The sequence below is a fragment of the Anser cygnoides genome, chromosome 1, assembly GCF_040182565.1.
Source record: "Anser cygnoides isolate HZ-2024a breed goose chromosome 1, Taihu_goose_T2T_genome, whole genome shotgun sequence".
Taxonomy (NCBI): Eukaryota; Metazoa; Chordata; class Aves; order Anseriformes; family Anatidae; genus Anser; species Anser cygnoides.
In genome coordinates, this window is record NC_089873.1 from 118,468,038 (window position 1) to 118,487,587 (window position 19,550).

Consider the following 19,550-nt stretch of genomic DNA (forward strand, 5'->3'; position numbering starts at 1 on the left):
AATGCAAAAACAGCAGATGGAAATGGATGCCATGTAGTCTTGACAGGCATTTACCACAGATGACGTCCCTGATGTTGTTCTGGAGTTGACTAGTCTTGGATTGCTTAATGCAAACATTATGAACATGTTTTCATCTGTCTTCTTTCTTTCAGGATGCTTTGCAAGAGATGTATAATCAGGAAGGCGTATTTCCTGGCCAGCAGTTTAAACCTCCTAGGAGACCATGGACTCTCCTAAACTTTCTTTTCTGGGCCACAGTTCTCCTCTCGCCTCTCTTCACATTTGGCTTTGGAGTTTTTGCAAGTGGATCACCTCTCCTTATCCTTGCATTCCTGGGATTTGTTGGAGCAGGTAATAAAGAAGAGAAGATGCTAAGTACAGTAACATGTAACAGGATCCGTTAGCTTTAATAAGTTCTGTATATTAATGAATATCAGTGGGACTTGCAGAAGAGTACTTGGGGCTCATTTTGTAGTCTTTTATCTTGTATAGCATTTTTATCATTTGAAAAGCATTAATCTAGGCAGACTTGCCTTCATATTTTAGGCAGCATCTGTAGCAATCAATATCAAGTGGGTCTTGTAGCCCATTGCTTTGGTGCCTGAAGGAGAAAATACTGACTGCACACCTTGTCTGTGATATTTAAAAAATAAAAGTAAAAAAATAAAAATTCATATGCAGCTTCATGCAGTGCACAGTTGAAAAGCAGTTGTTTGTAATTGCTACTGAATTTGGTCTTTGAATAACTTAAAACTCTTCTTGTGTGTTTACATGTAACCTCCTAAATCCTTGAACTGGATTTAATATGTCTCCCTTTTTTCTGTTATGTTTTAAAGCTTCCTTTGGAGTTCGTAGACTGATAGGAGTAACTGAAATAGAAAAAGGCTCCAGCTACGGCAACCAAGAATTCAAGAAAAAGGAATAACTGACAGCTGCAGTTCAGCACATATAACGAGACTATGGTACCTGATTAACTTCAGTTAAAAAACAAACACTTAGAAACTATCTTTTTCTTAATAACTGATGACTAATATTAATGAATAAAACTTGAGCCAAGAATGAAGAATTTGGAGGCATCAACTGAAAAGAACGCATCAACTTTCTGCCTGTTAAAGGATTACTGTAGTCAAACTATGGGAGAAAATCTGGGGTGGGGGGGAGGAGGAAATTAATTTTTCTTGCTTTGTTGGGGGTTTGGGGGTGGGGGGAGAAGAGGTCATTGGGCATGGCCATGTGCATCGTCAGATGACTGAATACACTGGTTTCTGTCAAGAGCACTACACTCACTTTTACAACAGGAGCCATTGAATGTTTCCTCTTGCTAAAGCCAACATAGCGTTTAATTTTCAACTTTTTTATTAATGATCCAGGAAAAAACAACCATTCTTTAATTAATTATAGATGTTCACTGGACTAGTCTCTTTGGAAAGGTTGTGTTTTCATGGCTACAGATTAAATCCTATTTGTATGTTACACTGATACATTTTATTTTCAGGCAACATCTTAAAACTTCTATAATGCAAGAGAATACATAATGGAGTTTGGAAGCAGTGCGTTACTGATCAGCATGTGACGTAGAACAGATCCATTAGTATTAAAAGAGTATAAAATTCTCATCGTATCTCCTGCCAACTGCTCAAGGCTGTTTGATTTCTAAATATTACCTCAGTCTTGAGTGTTGTTAGCCCCGTTTCACATCATGTATGTATGTAATTTTGAATCTGTTTGCATTTGTTTTGTTTTCGGAATTAATTTTGACCGTGGGATTTGGAGTTGTGCAAAGAAGGAAATTTATTCAGTTGTCCCGATGTTTTTTCCTTTTATTTCTGTTCACGTCTGTCATCACCAAAGTCCAGTTCAACCAAGATCTCTCAGTAAACTGGGGGATAACGGCAGAAACTAGCACAATAGTTTTCAAAATCTTGTATTTTACAAGAATTCTGAAAGGAGAGGTCTGTAGCAGTCAGATTCCAAATACTGGCATCTCTTGAACTTCTAATGGGAGTTTTGACATTGATTCAAATGGGGACCAGGATCTTACCCTGTGTGCTGTAATGGTAGGGTGTGCTGCACTTTCTACTTGGTTGTGTTATAGATGTTAATGTGAAGAATATTGCAAGGTGAGTTGTGCTGTTAAGCATTAGAATGAGTGTGGGGTCTCTTCAGGGATTTAAATATCTTTAGTTTTGCTTGTTGTCCTTTGGATTTTTTCACTAAAATAGAGATCAGAATCATGGCTGTACCTCTTATTTTTTCATAAACGCACATTTTAAGATTTTTTGCAGATTGCTGCTCTGTGCGCAGCTGCAGAATTATTCTCAAGTAGATGGGAGCTACCTATATGTTTAAGTCTGAAGGCCAAAATCTGCATTTGGCTACGCTCAGAAGTTGGTGAAATGGGTTGCAGATCTACAGCTGGGGGCAGAAGCCAACTCTTGAGGTCTGCCATTTTAGCTGCCGTTTAGAATATTTATCTCACTTTTGCAAATAGCAGATCTTATCAGAGCACTGATTGTTATTTTTCATCTTTGCTCTAGCAACCACAATAAGAGAGTAATCATCTACCTTCTTTTCATATTTACTCCGTTAGAATGTAACCTCTTCTCCCACAGGTTCTTCTGTCTAGAAGAGCAATTTTGTAACTTGGAAAAATATTTTCCTGTGGATCATTAGTCACTGTTCTGTCATGCACTTGTTTTTTATTAGTGGTCTTTCCAACAGAATGATTTGAAGGATAACCTATGTTGTCTGTCTCCTGAGACTCATCTTCACCGAATCATTGTACCTGTAGCTCCAGCATTAGTGTATCATCTTTCTACCCTACAAAAAGTCTTCCCTAAGACAGGGGACACAAAACTGTTGTTCGTGTTGGTAGAAATTGGAATATGATTTGGGAATTGAGGAGAATAGATCCTAGCCATGACTCTGTTTTCCTTACTGAGTGTTTTTGTACTCTGTCTTTAAATATGGTTAGAATTCTAAATGCTGATAAATATAACTCTGATTTTTCCCTGTTTTTTAACCAGAGGGCTAAAACCAGTGAGCTTTTCTTTCTTTTCATTCCCCCCTCCCCTTTTTTTCCCCGTAAGTAATTCAGTAATGGATATAATTCTTGTTTGTTAGAAAGATGCTACACATGCTGTATACTTGCTTCCTGAAGATGGTATTGAGTGTATATATAAACTGTACCAGCTTAGCAAAGTGAGGCTTGCAAAGCAGGCTGACCACTGGCTGTTTTATACTTACACTTTGGGTGGTATATTAATAGGGCATGACAAGAATTTGACAAAATAAATCCCTTCTTAATGTTGAGAAGAGGGGGAGTGCTTAAAGGGGAAGGGAATTAATAGCCTTTCTCTTTATGGGATTCTTTTCTCCTCTTAGTGCATGTAACTCCTTATTAGGAATCATGGGATTAGTGCATGTACATCAAGGGGAGAATAATCAATGTTTCATATTTTCTTATAACTTATTGGTCATGCTTTGTTTTTCAAAATATAATACATGCATCATCATTTACTTAATTTGCTCTTCTAAACGGACATATCAGTAACCATTTGGAAGACCGAAATATACAGCAATGTACAAAACAGTGAAAAACAACACAAATCTCTTCATTTTGAATTTTATCTCCTCAAATAGGAGTTTTTATATACGCACGAGTGCACACATACACAGAGTATGTATAAATTAAAATTACTGGAAATAGCTGAAGTTAATGTCACTAACGAAGATTAGCAGGTGGCTTGGATTGGAAAAGTGAGCGTAGATTTTATATCTTACACTATTTTCTTCTGGTTTAATAGATTATAGCTTGTATATTTGACTACCAAGCCCTTTAAGAGCAATAATAAACAAAAATATATCATGTTTTTTTGTCTTTTGCTTTTCAACCATGCTAAGTTTAATAAACTTAAAGCTGTAGGATCATTTCCTCTCTCCACCTTTCAAAACATTCATTTATTGCTTGATCGTTTAGATTAAATACCATGTCCTCCAGTATGGACCTGCAAGCTGACTGTCATGGATCTCAGCATTGACTCTGAAGGTGACTAATGTGGGCCATGACAGCACCCATCGTTGTCGTGAAGAACAACGATATTGCTCTCAAAGTGGGATTTGCAATTCCAAGATAGCATCATGTCGACCTACGTCTTAAGAAGCTGGTGGGAGAGCTCTGAGGCTACTGGTGTTGTGATGTCTCGCAGTTAGGAAGGCACAAAAAGCTGATGCTGAAGAAGAATGGGTTGTGATCTGTCTGGATAGCTGGTATCCAGAGGTCTTGGCTCAATAGGGATTACAGTTCTCTGTTGCTCATTGTGGGCTGAATGTGCTCTTGCAATTGACTTAGTGTTACTGAGCAAAATGTTTGTCTCTGGCACAAAGAGCATGGGCAACGTTCCTTTGTTCTGCTTTAACTTATCTTGAAGGGCTCTATACTTAATTGCTGACCAATGAATATGACTACTACCTTTTGTCCTAATTGCCTAGTGTTCACAGAAAAAAGTGAATGTGTCTGCTCACTTCCACGTGATACCACTTGTCACATCTACTGATGTCTGTATACTTGCTTGCCTGTATTTTCTGCAGATGGTTCGGTTATGACCTCCTGGCTGGAACTTGGAGCTTTCCAGTTCAACTAATACTAGTGAAATCATCTCACGTAGCTGGGTTTTTGTCTTCCTGCGTTTTGGGCACTGGTTGACATGCTCAGTAGGTATGAAGTGACATAACTCTGTTTAAGTCTACTGATGATGCAACTTTGCTGCTTCTGAGCAAAACTTTGTTGGGGAGGGTACGTCCTTCCCAGGCCTGCCTCACATAGGCCCGCATTACCTGGTAACAGGTCTCTCTCTGGCATCAATGAAACCAATAAATGGGATTTCACTAAGGCTGGAGCAACTAACAAGGAGTGGTCAATGTACATCTGATAATTGCTAAAGGTACCGTTTCTGTCTGGGACTACCCCAAAACCTGTATTCGCTTCACGTACATTTTGATTAGAGAAACATGGGGTTGGAGGCTTTTACTAATGCTGAATTCACACTGTGCAACGTTTCAGATTGAAGACAGACAATGTTCACATATCTTGGCATCTTGGAGAAGTACATAGTAAGTCTAAGGTCAACATTGGACAGACTTAGCCTGACTGTGTTTCATACAGATGCTGAAGGCCAATGCAAATACAAGTGAAACATCCATTCCTAGGTTTGCTTTTGGAAATTGGACGCACTGGAGTAGCTCACAGCATCTCCTGGATGCCCATGTGCTTATGTCACTTCGTATGAAGTTTCTCGCTCGCCGTAGTCCCAGTTGCATGATCGTGGCTTATGCCTGAGAAGAGAAGCCCTTCTTCTTCATGGTAATGCTGAATTTGTGCTTTGAAGCAGTTTGTCACACCTGCTGGTTTCCGTATTTCTGAACTTTTGGATCCATAACGGGCTGCTCTGGAGCTGCCAGCACTGAGTGAAGCTGGGGTTTGAAGCAGGTACAGTTTTGCTGAGAGCTGCAACATGCATAGCTGAATGGAGGAGAAAGACGGACAGATACGGCCAAATTCTTTCCCCCAAGCCAAGAAATGGAAGAAATGCCAGGAGCTTTGTAAACCAGAGATGAGCATGTGTGTGGGCAGGCAAATTCTGATCTGTAACATGAATGTGAAACCACTTGGTGACAACTTACAAGGTAACCCTCACTATTTTCATGCAACTGGGGTCAGAACTGGTCTTGAAGGGCCTATCTCCTTGTTACAGAGGGCAACTTTTTATTTTGTCACACCTCCTATTTATCTTGAAGAATAGTTTATCTGATTGTCGCAGTGATCTCTGCACCAAGATCCCTGCAGATTTAAATAAATAAATATTTCTGAGGGAAGACTTTCTGGAAGCCAGTGTAATGGGGTGTGAAACACATTTGCTACCCACCAGAAAATGTCATGGAAATACTACACGATTTGGAGTTGGGAAGACAGTGGATTGGCATCCATAAGCCAAACGTGTCATGTTTCTCTTATCTTTGACCTCTCTAGGTTTATAGAAGATTGCCTGGATTTCTTAAAATGTTACACCCATACAGACTAGCACAAAAGCTACTCTGCAGTTTTCGAAACTCAGAGGAAGGTTGATTTTCACTTTTCAGAGTGCTTGAGTGTAGTTGATTGTCTATTTCCAAAAAGCTTTACAAACTCCATTAGCAAGAGAAGCATTTTATCTTTTTTAAGAGGAAATGTATTTTAAAAATAGACACTTTATCAGAAACCGGAATATAATAGTAATTTTTAAACCTATCTTGGAAGTATTTGAAGTATTCTTTAGTGTAGGGGCTACCACCACTGATTTCCAGTCTTACATGATTTTTTTGTTTGTTTTTGCCGAGGTATATTTTCAAGGAAAACATAATTTACTAGTTACATCGCTATCTAATTTGAGAAGAGCAGAAGACTAGGTGGCACAGGCTAATCAGGAATGCAAATTCTTCCCAAGGCATCAGATAGACCTTTATTATTTGCACTTGTGCACAGAGACAAGCTGCATCACTTGCATTATTTTGCTTCAGCTTTGTCAGAGATGTACGCTGTGACAATTGAATGCTACTTGCCTGAAAGCCAGGAAGCTCCCGTAAACTGGCATGTTACTCACTCATAAAGATCACCAGCAAGTACCGTAGCTTTAATGAAAACCTCTTTAATGAGAAAACTAGCCCTCCTTAACGTTACTGATCGATTGTTACAAACTCATGCTTTGGAGGGAAGTGTCATCATTATTAGCCAAATCTAGCGAGTAATAAAACTGTATACAGGGTACACATTTACTGTGCATGTGTATATATTTTTGTACATTTTTACAGTTATTTCCTACACTTGATTCTTTTGATGTTCAAAAGAGATGCGTCTGAATCTGGTTAAAAAATAAAACAAAACGAAGCCTAACCCTGTCACTTACTGTAGTTTCTAAAAAGAACTGTGCCCAAACAAATACACAGATTTACAGTGCTATGCAAATTTCACTTTGTAAGTTGTCTCTTAAATTTTGTTTAAGTAGTTCATGCTGTTTTTACTGAGCTTTCAGAAAAAAAAATGCGAACGACTTGTCATGTAAAATAAAATAGTTTTGGCTGTGTGAAAGTGCTGTATATTAGAATCTCGTTCATGCGTTCAGTTGCTTATCTGAACTGTTTGTATGTGACTTTGTACATAATATGCTGGCATAGTTTTTTTTTTTTTAATTGTGCTTAAGAAAGGGTGACTGCCCCACATCTGTTTTTCTGCACTGTTCCTGAATAAGTAGCTGATATGGAAAGGGAAGATCTACATTCTTTTCATATTTGGCACACTTTTTTGTAACTAAGCGTGCATTAAGGGCTATTTTCCTTTTTGTTTTGTTTGATTTTATTTCCATTTATGCTTTTTTTTTTTTTTGGTCTCTGTCCTGCAAACTGATCCATGCAAGGGCCACATGTCTGCAGCAATAATCTGGGTGGATCATCATTTTGGGGGGACTGGAAACCTGGGCATAAATAACAAGCTAAACAGGACTTCCATCACTGTCATTAAGAACTGGGGAGGGACTGTGTATTACTGTAGCATTCATAGAATTGGTTTATGAAGTTTTCTCACGGTTCTTTCACATAACCAGGATGCAGAAGGAAAGGATGTTTCTTCCCAAGAAAGCACAAAGCTGTATGATCTAAGAAGCTGCGAGTCCAGCAGGCTAAGCTGGCTGTACGAGATAGATGCTGTAGATTAAACCATTTTTTCAAATCTCACATCTTTCAAGTTTGTTTTTCACTCTAAAGGCCACCCATGTTCCTTACCTGCATGTCACAGCATATGCTTCCTCCTGGAGGCAAATGGAGGCCTACTGGAAGATCACTTAGCACTTTTGTTCCCCTTTCCTTATTCCTAACAGAAGGCTGCCTAACAGAAGCAGGTCTCTGCAGTTTCTACCTGGCCTGTTTCTGTGCCTGCGAGGTGGTGGGCTAGTATCGCCCCCTGAGGCATTAATTCTTCTTAGTGATACTCGTGCCTGTAACAAATGGCTGTGTGATATTGTCACCTTCCTCTTGTCATCTTTTTGCTGAACTGCAAGCTCTGAGTTCTTGGGTCCTCTTCTAAGTTTTCCTTTCTCTGATCCCTTGCTCCTTGAATACACCAGAGCTGAGCTGCCTTAAAATGATCAATTGGTTACACCATGTGTACAGGTACTTTTTTCTGTAAAGATGGGTACTGATTCACCAAGTATGCAAGCAGAAGCTTTTTGTTACTTCAGTGGTTTGCACAAAACCAGCTTTTCATATTTCCATACCTACATTGAATCTCCTCAGATCCATAATTCATTTTTAAAGGCTGATTGTTTTAATGTGGCATCTTGAATGCTCCTTTCAAGTACTATTTTTTCAGCTTTAAGGTGAGAAACATGGTTTGGGATTTTTATCAGTACAGCGTAATAAAGAATTACTTTAATTAAAACGGTATGATCCTTAATACACACATGCAAAAGCCATGAAAAAGCCTCAGCTGGTGGCAGAGCTCTGCTCTTCCACGTGTGCTGCCTCGCTATGTGCTATAGAGGGCTGTTGCTAATTTTTGTCCTCAGAGGTGCATGTCTTCTCTCACTGCCTGTTAAGTTACCCTTCTGTGAATCCTCTCTAGTGAGCTGCTTGCTTTCTCTTCAGCCAGGCAATGTCAGAGACACAACAACGTGTCCTGGAGAAACAGAAACAACGGGGTAGTAGGGTGTGGGGACAACATGGTGCTTGATGGGCCGCACTGTACAGGGCAGCTGTGGAAATGGAAGAAAATGTTTGCTGTGTGGATTGGCTGAAGGCACAGGGTATGTTGTTAGGTGGTTTCTTTCTGTATTGAGCAGTCTAGCTACATCACAGAGACCTTTATGTGTGTCTTCTCTTAAACCCCTAAAGAGATATGAAGCTGACTGCAGTGGCGGTCCTTTTTTGGGTTTGGTTGTTCGGGGTTAACATGATTCTCACTTATTCTACCCTTTTTCTTCCAATGTGAAGTTAATGTATTTGGTAAAACAGCCTGGAATTCCATAAAATGAATGCAGTATCCTCAATACCAGATACAGAGAGCTGCTGTGAGTTCATGATTCAGATGTGCCAGGCTCCTGACAGCAGTTAAGTTGAGCAGATGTTTTTTTGGGGGTAAGAGAGGCAAGAGGGAAAGGTGAATGCACTTTCTGTGTAATCCTGAATCTGGAATCTGTTCCTGAGAGGCTGACAGTCTGAGTGCATCTGTCAATCAAAACTCTGCACGTAGAGCAGACTTCTGTAGGTAGGTACAAGCTCACTAACTGTGGTGTGGGTTAATGAGATATTCCTCTGGATTTTGTCACCCTATGGGATCACACCCATGAACCTATAATATTATATATATATAATCTCTCATAATGCAGGTATGTTTCTGCTCTTGCTGAGATGAAGGTGTGCACCAAAGGGACAGGATTGCAGTGGGCTGTATGGTGAACCTGCTGGGGCTGGAGCTGCTGCTGCTGTCCTGCTGCTGTTTGGGGTAGGTTGGGAGTTTGCTAGCTGGTGATTAATTCCTCTCACCTGACAGGCAGCGGGGAAGGAGGTTATGGATGCTGTCTGTCCAGACTCATGGCCTAGGTGTTCAAATTCTCTGACACCTGATGCGTGCCTAGGCCTTGACAGAGTGGCTGGTGACAGCGTGGCCTTGGCCAAGGTGTGACAGGAGCGTGTGCTTCCCCGTGCTGGAGCAGGACCCGGCTCAGTGATGTGACCCCCTGGCAGCTCTGCTGGAGGACAGTGATTGCCTGGACAGGGAGAACAGCAGGGAAGGGAGTTATCTACTGAGCAGGCAGAGTGAGCCCTGTAAGAGCAGCAAGTGTTTTATTTACTTACTCGTTTTGACAATCTTAACATTGCTTTGTTGGAATCCTTTCAGCCAGCAGTGTAATGCTATTGAGGACCACAAGGTTGTGGGGTACCGTGTTAAGGTGAAAGATTCAACAGATTATTCCAAGTTCACATTTTAATGATACAGTCCCAATATGTAGTGATGTAAATCGTTGCACCTTCACGCAAGGCAGTAGTACAGATGAGTACATACAAAATGTCTGTATATTTACTTTCTCGTCACTATTTGACAGAAAAGATGGTATCTCAGTTGTCAGTCAGCAACAAGGGCAGCTGACTTCCTCTTATATAATAAACCACTCTTAAATGTCCTCTAATCCCAACATCTCTAAACAGAGAGGAAATCAGCAGTGTCCAGAAGCAATTCACAGGCGGAGAACAATGATGGTCCATGCACGTTGCACGTACCAGCGCACATAGCTCTGGTTCCCAGTGCCTGAGTATCCACAAGTGTCTCCCACATCTCCTCCTCCACCCCAAATAACCTAAATGGCCGCTGCAGGAGGGTCAGGCATGCAGGAGCTGGCACGGAAGATGAAATGTAAGCTGGCCAGAGGGCTTATTGTTTTGTAATCCCAGAAGAAGCAGCCCAACATGAGTAAATCTGTGAGAAGCATCTCCACCTTGGCTTCTCCTAGAAATCAGCTAAGCCATATTAACCCTTCTGGGAAGTAACAGGGCCCATCTTGCTGAGTGCTTGCATGGAGAATGGTCTTACAACCCGGGCTGTCTGACTGGCACCTTGAAAGACAGATCAAATGGCCACAAAGGAGACAAAATTTTGGACCATTGCCACTTTCTTCTAGTATCCTGCATTGGATCTAGTCTGAGTAATGTTTGCCCTTGCTCGCCTTTTATACGCAGACAGCCCCGTGTCTGGGCGTGAGGTGGCGAGGCTGCTGGGGCTTCAGGCACTTCTGCTCAGTGCTGGAAAGGCAAAGCACGTGTTCTCCCAAGGCATTTGCTAGAAAGCAGATCATCAAAAGCACACCTCTGCTTTTGATCCTCTCCATCTGCGTTAAATGCCTCCGCACGGACACAGGCCCATAATGGATAGGATGTAATGAGCAGGCTTCCAGGGGACTGAAGATAAAGAAAGCAGTAGAGCACGGTTCATTCTGAAGACAGGTTGCTTTGCTTTTCCTCACTGTGGCTTGTGATGTGAACTGCCTTTTTTTCATCTTGCTGATGGTGGGTAACATTTGCAAAAGCTGAATTTGGCGGTGGCCTAGTTGTCTTGTGACATCTCTCTTATTTACTTGTCCAATGGTGTTACAAGCAGCTATGTGTTAGTGGCTGCTCCGTTTATAAGGAAAGGCAGTAGGAGAGAGAAACTAAGCAGGATTTAAGAACATGTATAAATCTCCCCCTCAACATTGGCTGCAATAAAGTACAAACTCCACAAATATTTTAAGGAAAATGCTGTTTCTTGTGTGCTTCCCGTCAGTTCAAAGCTCCTTGTCAAAGGCAGGAAAGCACTACACTTTGCTTTTTTTCCAGTCTTTTAATTGAGCTGTAGTGAAATTACACAGCCAACATTAGGGCTGGGAGCTGCCTTATTTAGCTGTAGACTCTACCAGGTAGATACTTGTAAGTGAGCTGTTGCAGGCTGCTTCTGCCAGTCCAGGCAGAAAAAGTTCTTGTGATGCTGGTTCAGGCTCTTTGCTGGCATTCGTGTTTCCTCCATCCACGCAAGCATTTTCATTTACACGGTGGCATTTGAGATGAATTTATTTGAGCTAAACCCTGCTCAGACAGAGCATTGTGGTGACTGGGGTGTGTGTAATTGTCCCTTAAGGATTAGCAGCCCCACACAGCTGACAGGGCCGCGATTACCTCTCTTCATAGCTAAGAGAGGGCCACAGATGGAGGACTGCAGACCTAACAGCCACCCGGACTGCAGAAGTGGGGTCCACTGGGCCCTGTGGGCTGCAGAGCCAAGGCAGCCCTCCAGGAGCTTCCCAGGGGAAAATCCTTCCCATGGCGGAAGGATTTCTTCGCACAACATCTTCAACTTGTCATGCTGGAGCAAGGAACACAAAGTCATTTTACGCACAAGTGGGTAAGGCTGCGAGGCGTTACTTCCGGCAACTGCACAAAAATGAGACATGAAGAAAATGCAATCGATGCTGAACGGGTGGGCTGAGCTCTTTCTCTTTGTTAGATCCTTTTCCCTATTATTCTGCTTTGCTCTTTTCATGCTATACCCAGCTTCTAATCGTGTAATTCCCATTGTTTACAAAGATTTATTCAAAATGTCCAGTATTGTAAAGGTGTATATAATTCCTCCCTTCCTTCCCCCTTTCTCTTTTTAAAGACACTGAAGGTTTCCAGTACTTTTTTTGGGGCCATAATGGCATAATCTGTTTAGTATGCAGTACAGAAGGATGAGGAAGCATTGCTTGCTGTCTCTGCCAGCAGGGAAATTTTGAGCAAGACTCACCGCCTGGCCACAATAAACGAGTTTTCCTGGCAAACCCCACATCTGTTATCAGATGAATTTAGTGGCTCACTAAAGGACAGGAAAGACTTTCTCAGATCGCTAAGAGGTGCTTACATGAAAGGGCTTTTGAATATCCTGAAGCTGTGGGGTGTGGACAGGACAGCGTTTACACACTGACAAGTGTAACCCTGTGATTTTGATGAGAGAAGCATGCTCAGACCAGGGCAGGCCCCTGTCAGACTGGGACAACCAAACCACCCCCAGCCCAGGACTGCCGCAAGACGCGAGACCTGCAGGCTCGTTGTTTCCTGAGGCCACGCACTCTCCTCCTGGCAGCCGTACAAGAAGGCAGTTGGCCTACCTAAATTAAGCACGGCACATAATGGAACATAAATTATTCCTGTTAACTTCAGTGCGATAACATGGTTAGGGAGAACAAATTGCACTCAAGCAATATTTCTTTTTCTTTTTCTTTCTTTTTTTTTTTCTCTCCTCAGTCTCTGAGGGATCTCTGAGGGATCTCTCAGTGAAGCAACCTCTGGAGCTAATATTAGGTCTGGGAATTTCACGGGCACTAATAGGATTAGGCACATGACTTCCTTTTCATTCTGATGGGAGTCAAGTGTTTAATTCCCTTGGGCTTCTTTGAGATTTCAGCTCAGATTCGGAAGCGGCACCCACATGGCTGTAGACCCACATTTGCCTCTCTGGGGCAAGGCTCACGGTGCCTTTCCATCTGAAATATGTTGTTCAGCACAGCTGACAAATACTCTGCAACACAGGATGGTAAAAATAGTGGACGCTTTGTAGTGCTGCTAGAGGACTCTGCATGTAAGCAGCATCAGACCTTGGAAATATTTACAGCCTTATTACTGAGGGGCTGTGGAGTTCAAAGCAAGAAGCAGTGACAGACCTCGTTGTCGTTTCTCACACATCGATGTTATCCTTTGTTTTATGGCTGTCTTAGTAGCTTTATTACTGAGAGCATCAACGATTAACGGGATCAGATCCTGAAACAGAAGCTTGCGACAGAAAAAGCCTGTGTTGCCTGTACGTAGCTGTGATCTTAAACATTATGGTACTGCTGTGTGCTTGGCTGCTTGGTCCACCTTCTTCTCTGCAATCACACAACTGTGGCAACTCTCGGTTTAACCCTCTGAGGGGTGCTGCTATCATGGCATTTAAGGCATCAGGCCTTGTCTTCAGAAGGGAAGGTTAGTGATAACAGAGCAAATTGCCATTTGATGGTGTTGTAAGGAAAAACTCTCCTCCTGATGGGACTGACTCCTCTGAGTGCTTCAAATGCCGAAAACCCATGTAGCCTCTGGGCTGTACTGCAAAACTAACTTCATTTCATTCTTCCTATCCAGCTAGAGGTTAAACCAAACATCACTTTTTGGGGACAGAGAACGAGCCAGTGTTCATGTCCTCTCTCCTTTGGGAAGTTACTACCCCATCGACAGGGGTCGAGGCAGAAGCACAGGCCTGAGTGGCATTGCCACCTCCAGGAGAGACAGGAGCAAAGCACGGCTGTTCCTACACAGCTCTCTCTTGGTACAGGGGAGAGGTATGAGACTAGCACAGAATTCTGCATAATGTAGCTAAAACATGGCTGTCTTGTGCCTGTTTTCAGGGTGCTGCAGTTCTCTACAAGCTGAGGGATATATGGGGTCGGGGGGCACACATTTGAAATCACAGGATTTAAAAATGAAAAGGCGAGAGCACTTGTAGTCATGAAATCAGAACAATGATCTCATTTGAACTATTTTCACAAAGTAAATCCAAGAATGTGACCATCTCTCTGTGCTCAGTTTCTGTTTTTTACTGCTCTGGGGCCATATTTTACTTTACATCCTGCTCCCCAAAATGAGCGCATCTGACATCTTCAAAATCAGATTCCTGTGCACACACACAAGCAGTCCTCCCTCTGCCCCAACTTCACCCAAGGATGCTGTGTTTGGTTCTCTCTCACGTCACTGCAGAACACCGTGCTACTTGTGCAGAGCAGGAAAAAAATTAGGACTCTGAAGTGGAAGGCTCCTGCCTCAAAATTCTCTTCTAGGCTTATCCTGATGGCTCTCTGGGCCTCTTCTTCAGACTTCATTACTGTGGTAATACTTCCATTTTGCCACCCAGGGAGGACCTGCCTAAGGTAAGCTTGCAAGGGAATCTGATTTCTAATTAATATTGCATTTTAATTTAATAACTAATAGCTTTTGACACGCTAATTTTGAAATGAGCTTTCCCCTGATGAATTTAGAGAAGAGTATTTAAATAATGGTGTAACTCAATTTAAGAGTCCTTCCTTCCCTTTTCTCATCAAGTTTTAATTATACCTTGGACCTGTGAGCTCTTCCCCAGGCTGGTGTGATGGACAAACAGAAGTATTTATCGCCTGAAAAATCAAATTAGAAATTTTACAGTCTAGCTCGTAACAACTTCACCTGTCCTCTTTAGAAGCTCATCCTAAGCAGGAGGATAAATGAAGAGGAGGAGTAACAACCCACAATTACTCTGTTAGGATATGTTTGTGCAAAGATGTAATTAGTTGGTAAACGCTTGTTTTATGAATGCTTCAGTACGTTTTCTAAAGTGACTTCTAGATATGACCACACACCTACTTCCCTAACAGTTTCTTAGGTGAGAATAGGTGTTTGTTTAGGCATATCTGTGAATATACACTGGATAATTGTCTGCCATCCTGTCTGTACAGTAGCCAGCTGAAGGAGTACGAGTGCATGGACCACAGTGTACAGCTGTTAACACAACGTCAGCAGCAGTGGATTACCTCCAGAGTTGCAAAATGGGAGTTCTTTGGCTGTGGCACAGGTTGGATAAATCACGGTCTCTTTAAGCCTCCACTGCAGGTCACGACAGGTTGCTTGTGTCTGACGACGCAGTCATCTCACGCACAATGGTGGCAAAGGCCCTGTACTCCAGTTGTACATGGGAACATCCCCTGATGGTGTCTTTCCTTTTCCCAAAGTACAGCCAGTGTTCAAATTTTTATCTTTCTCAGCTTCTAACTCCTCTCAGGGTAGTTAAACTTTCCTAGCAAAGTCCAAAAACTACTTTGGGGTGTGACTGCCCTGGGACTCCGCCTTGGACTCTCTCCCACTCTTGGCATAAATGAGAAGGAAATTCCTCATACGAGCCTCTTCTCTCGTGGGCTAGGATAATTGCTTTCCATTTTCAGGTAGCAATATCTGGCTGATCTGCAGTAGGTGCTATGACTGCACACTCAGCAGGGCTGTTTAGTATGAAAAAGGGGGCTGCTGAGGGAGCGGGTTCAGAGGCAGGTAATGCAGACAAGTGGCATCCACAAAATGCTGGGGAGAGTGTCAGGTGCTATTGCTTTGGATCTTGAAGTTCGAAACCAGCTAAGTAGCCCTGGGGCCTCACTGGTGGCAGCTGAAGTGCTTCTGTTTTGCGGCTTGGGCCCAAGACTGACATCCTGAGAAACTGGTGGGGCTTGAAGACCTTCTCTTTGTGCTGCCAGCTGACTTTGTTTCTGCCTGGGGAGGAAGCATGCTGGCTGAAAAGTTGTTTGGATTTCAGCAGAGCTGCAAAAGGCTGTAAGATCATTGCAATATTGCTAGTTAGTTTCTAAATAAGTGTGAGCGACTCAGGAAACATACACGTGATGTGCTGGGGTGAGGAACAGAAGGCAAGTATGAGGATGGCTCAACTGCAAACATGACTGGGTCGCATTCCTCTGATCTTCAGAATTAACTTGGAGTAAAAGATGGCCTGTCTACTCTTTCCTTTTCTTTCACTTCATTCATGTGGTATAGAGGGAGAAGTGCGTTTGTTTGCACCACTGGACACCTATCATTATCCTCCTGAACATAATTTGAACAACTTCTTCTTTACCAAGGTGGATAAGTGTACTTGTAACATCCTCAGCATTTGATCTGTGAATTCAAATGCTATTCTCCTTATGCCTGCATGGTAAAGCTGCCTCTGATAACTCAAACTTGCTGCCTTTTTGTAGCATCTTCCCCTGATGAGCAGGATTTTTGAGAGCTATTCAAAGCAAGCTACTTGGGAGAAGAGGAAGGCTTGTCGTAAGGAGTGCTAGAAAGAAAAATTTTTCCAGGAAAGGAAATCCAGGTTTCTTTGAGTCCCACAAAATGAAGACTGATATTGAAAAGATTATAATGATTATGGCGGAGAAATAGCATTCTACTTATCCTCCCTTCCAGGCTAGGCAGCATCTCCCTCTCCTTGCTCCAGCTGCTCTGCCCTGGCTCGCCGGCCAATTTTTCTGTAGAGCTCCTTTCTTAAATTATTTCTCTTTCCTTTTCTCTTCACTTATTCAGGCTGCAACTTTTCCCACATTGCCTCAGAGGTTTGTCATGTCACACACCACTTCCACCTTGTCCCTCTGCTTTGTCTTGGAGGTCACTTAGGGGTTCCCCACCTGCAGCTCTTCACCAATTACTATCACTTCCCCATACCTTCATAACTGTCTGGTGACGTCTAGGTAGTTCACACAACACATTATTTTCTGCTGCTGAAACTCAGACAGACATCTGAGGAGGGAATGAGAATACTCGTGAATAGAGCTGGTACGGAAATGGATTCCCCATACTGCTTTGTTGCTATTGAATTTCAGTCAACTACTCTTTCTCAACAATGCGAAATAAAAAGTCAAAGTTATGTTTGTTATGTATAGCTAAAGACTTGTGGCTGACACTAGTTTAAAAAGACAAGATGCTTTTTAAAGTGTTAATTTTGAAAAACAATTCACTTTACCCTATTATAAAAGAATTTTCCCAAGTGTCAAAAACCTAATATTTTCTTCTATGCTTTTGCATGTGGCTGTGAATTTGTAAAATCAGTTAAATGAAAACAGACTTACCTACTGAAAACTCACTCAGTTAAAAATAACCTACTGACTGTATGCAGAAGTGTTTTAGTGGCCATGACCTAGAGATGACAAAAAGTTAAGAATGACTCCAGCATTAATTTTTAATTGCTTTTATATAAAAATCCATTAATCACAGAGTGAATTCACCATGCTTTTTTCTCTTGTAGTACAATAGTGCAAAAAGCCATTGCTAAGCTGATATCAAATGGGCCTATCAGTGGCTTCTGGTTTCAATGATATCTTAACCTTAAAACCTCAAAGTCTAGGCAAAGAAATACAAGTACTTTAAGTGCAGAAGAATGACTTCAGTTAGTTATTTAATGGGGCAGACATATTGTGTCTCATTTTTACAGTCGTTTGATTAATGGGAATGGTCTGAAAATGCCTCTAAAGATGATGACGTCTGTTGACAGGGTTTGTGTATTTGCAAGTGTGGTTCATGGGTGGGCCACAAGCTGGCGGCACCAGACTACGTGTTCTGGTGTCACCGCTTTGACAAAGTTGACATGAAAGCATAAAAGCAGATATTTGCTTCTGTGTCTGACTCTTCGTGTAGCTCTTACTTTACTTTGGGGTAGGGCTTCCTTTAGCACTTGTATAAACCTTAGTTACAGTTAATAAGTAAACCTTTTAATCCCAAATGCTGTACAGAATGAATTAGAAGAGCAACTGCAGTCCATCTCACTGGAAGTCCACAAACTTCACTGTTCATTTTTCCCAAAAAAATCATTATCAAAGCTGTCAGAGAAAAATGTGAGAAATCGCTACAAACAAGGATTTCTGTTCTAACCCAATCATCTGGAAAAATCCCTTAAACTTTTCCCATAGGTAGAAGTTGACACTATCTTGAAGAAGGAGGCTTTCTATAAAAATTCCCTTTGATTTTTGTTGCCAGACCTCACTATAGTCCAGATAATGATAAACTTAGACATTGTAACATTCATTCTGCCTGTGAAACATCTCTTCTGAGTCAGACAGGTTTTTGAATTTTTGGTAACATACCAAATGTGTAAGCTGTCTCCTAACATTTCATGGAAATCCCAGAACTGTTCATCCGCCTACAAGCTTCTGTTTTCAATGGTGGTGATAACAAGTCGAAGCCAAGGTATTGTTGTATGGATATCCCTGGCATAATCCTACACTAAGCAGTCTCAGGAAAACCAGCCCAACCTGTTAAATGACTGGATGCTGTAAAAACAAGAGAAGCTGGGCACAGTTTAACCGGTACTAATTTTTGTGCCTACATTGAAGAGTTCTGGGAAGACATCTTCGAGACCATCCACACAATTAAATTAAAATTAAATCAAAAAGTTTTCATAATGATGATCTAAACCATTTAGATACGGTCCTGGGTCTGGCTGGGATGGAGCTGACTTTCTTCATAGCAGCCGTGTAGCACTGTATTTTGAATTTGTGATGAAAATGGTGTTGATAACACGCTAATGCTTTGGCTACTGCTGAACAGTGCTTGCACTGCATCAAGGCCTTCTCTTTTTCTCACTCCTCTCCTGCAGTGAGGAGGTTGGAGAAGGAGATTGGGAGGGGACACAGCTGATCCAAGGGCCATTCCATACCATATAATGGCACGGTCAGCAGGCAAAGCTCAGGCAGAGGAAGAAAAAGTGCTTTCAGCTTCCAGGGTGGCTGCTGTTCTGAGACTGGCTCAGCATCAGTCTGCCTGTAGGAGGTGGTGAGTGATTTTCTTCCTTCATTTTTTGTCTTTTTCCTTCACCTATTAAGCTGTCTTTATTTTGACCCGTGATTATTTTCAGGTTTATTCTTCTTATTTTCTCGCCCCGTCCTGCTGTGGTTGGGGTGGTGAGTGAGCCGCTGAGTGGCTGCTCTGCTGCTGGCCAGGGTCAACCCACCGCATGAAATGGAAAGAAATGTTACAGCAGGGCTAGACATAGAGAATAAAGATGTGCTTTTTCTTGAAATATCATCATCTGGAGGTCACCAAATAGGAGCAGCAGGATATGTGGATTAGAGGCAACAAGGTATTTTATGCTCGTGCTTTACTGTCACTGCTATCAAATCCTGGGATCCTAGGATCTACCATGATACTCCGAGGCCTTCGTTATCTTAAAGGCTGTCAGGCAATCAGTCAAAAATTGGAGAAACAGAATCCAATTACACCGCTGTTTTGTCTCCATCCTGACCAAAACCTGGCACGAGAATTTTATTTTCCTCCTCTCACACCCTTGCCTGCTGTGGATCATTTTCCTTCCTCAACATCATTCTCTGTCTGTTTGTCTTCTCTCTCTGCCCCTGCCCAAAATAGGACAGTTGATATAATCTTCAAATGCAGCAGGAAGATTATAAAACATGGGTTCCCCC

General features: G+C 42.1%; 1 protein-coding gene across 4 annotated transcripts in view; it reads left to right on the forward strand.

Annotated features, from left to right (window-relative positions):
- The window catches only part of AGPAT3 (1-acylglycerol-3-phosphate O-acyltransferase 3), a 91,551-nt gene extending 87,681 nt beyond the window's left edge, over positions 1–3,870 (forward strand). For all 4 annotated transcript variants that reach the window (XM_066979694.1, XM_048065826.2, XM_048065828.2 and 1 more), the window contains 2 exons: positions 153–351; positions 837–3,870. In XM_066979694.1, the coding sequence (XP_066835795.1) occupies positions 153–351; positions 837–925 (288 nt within the window). In that variant the 3' untranslated portion in view covers positions 926–3,870. The remainder of the gene's footprint in view (positions 1–152; positions 352–836) is intronic.
- Positions 3,871–19,550: the final 15,680 nt, after the last annotated feature.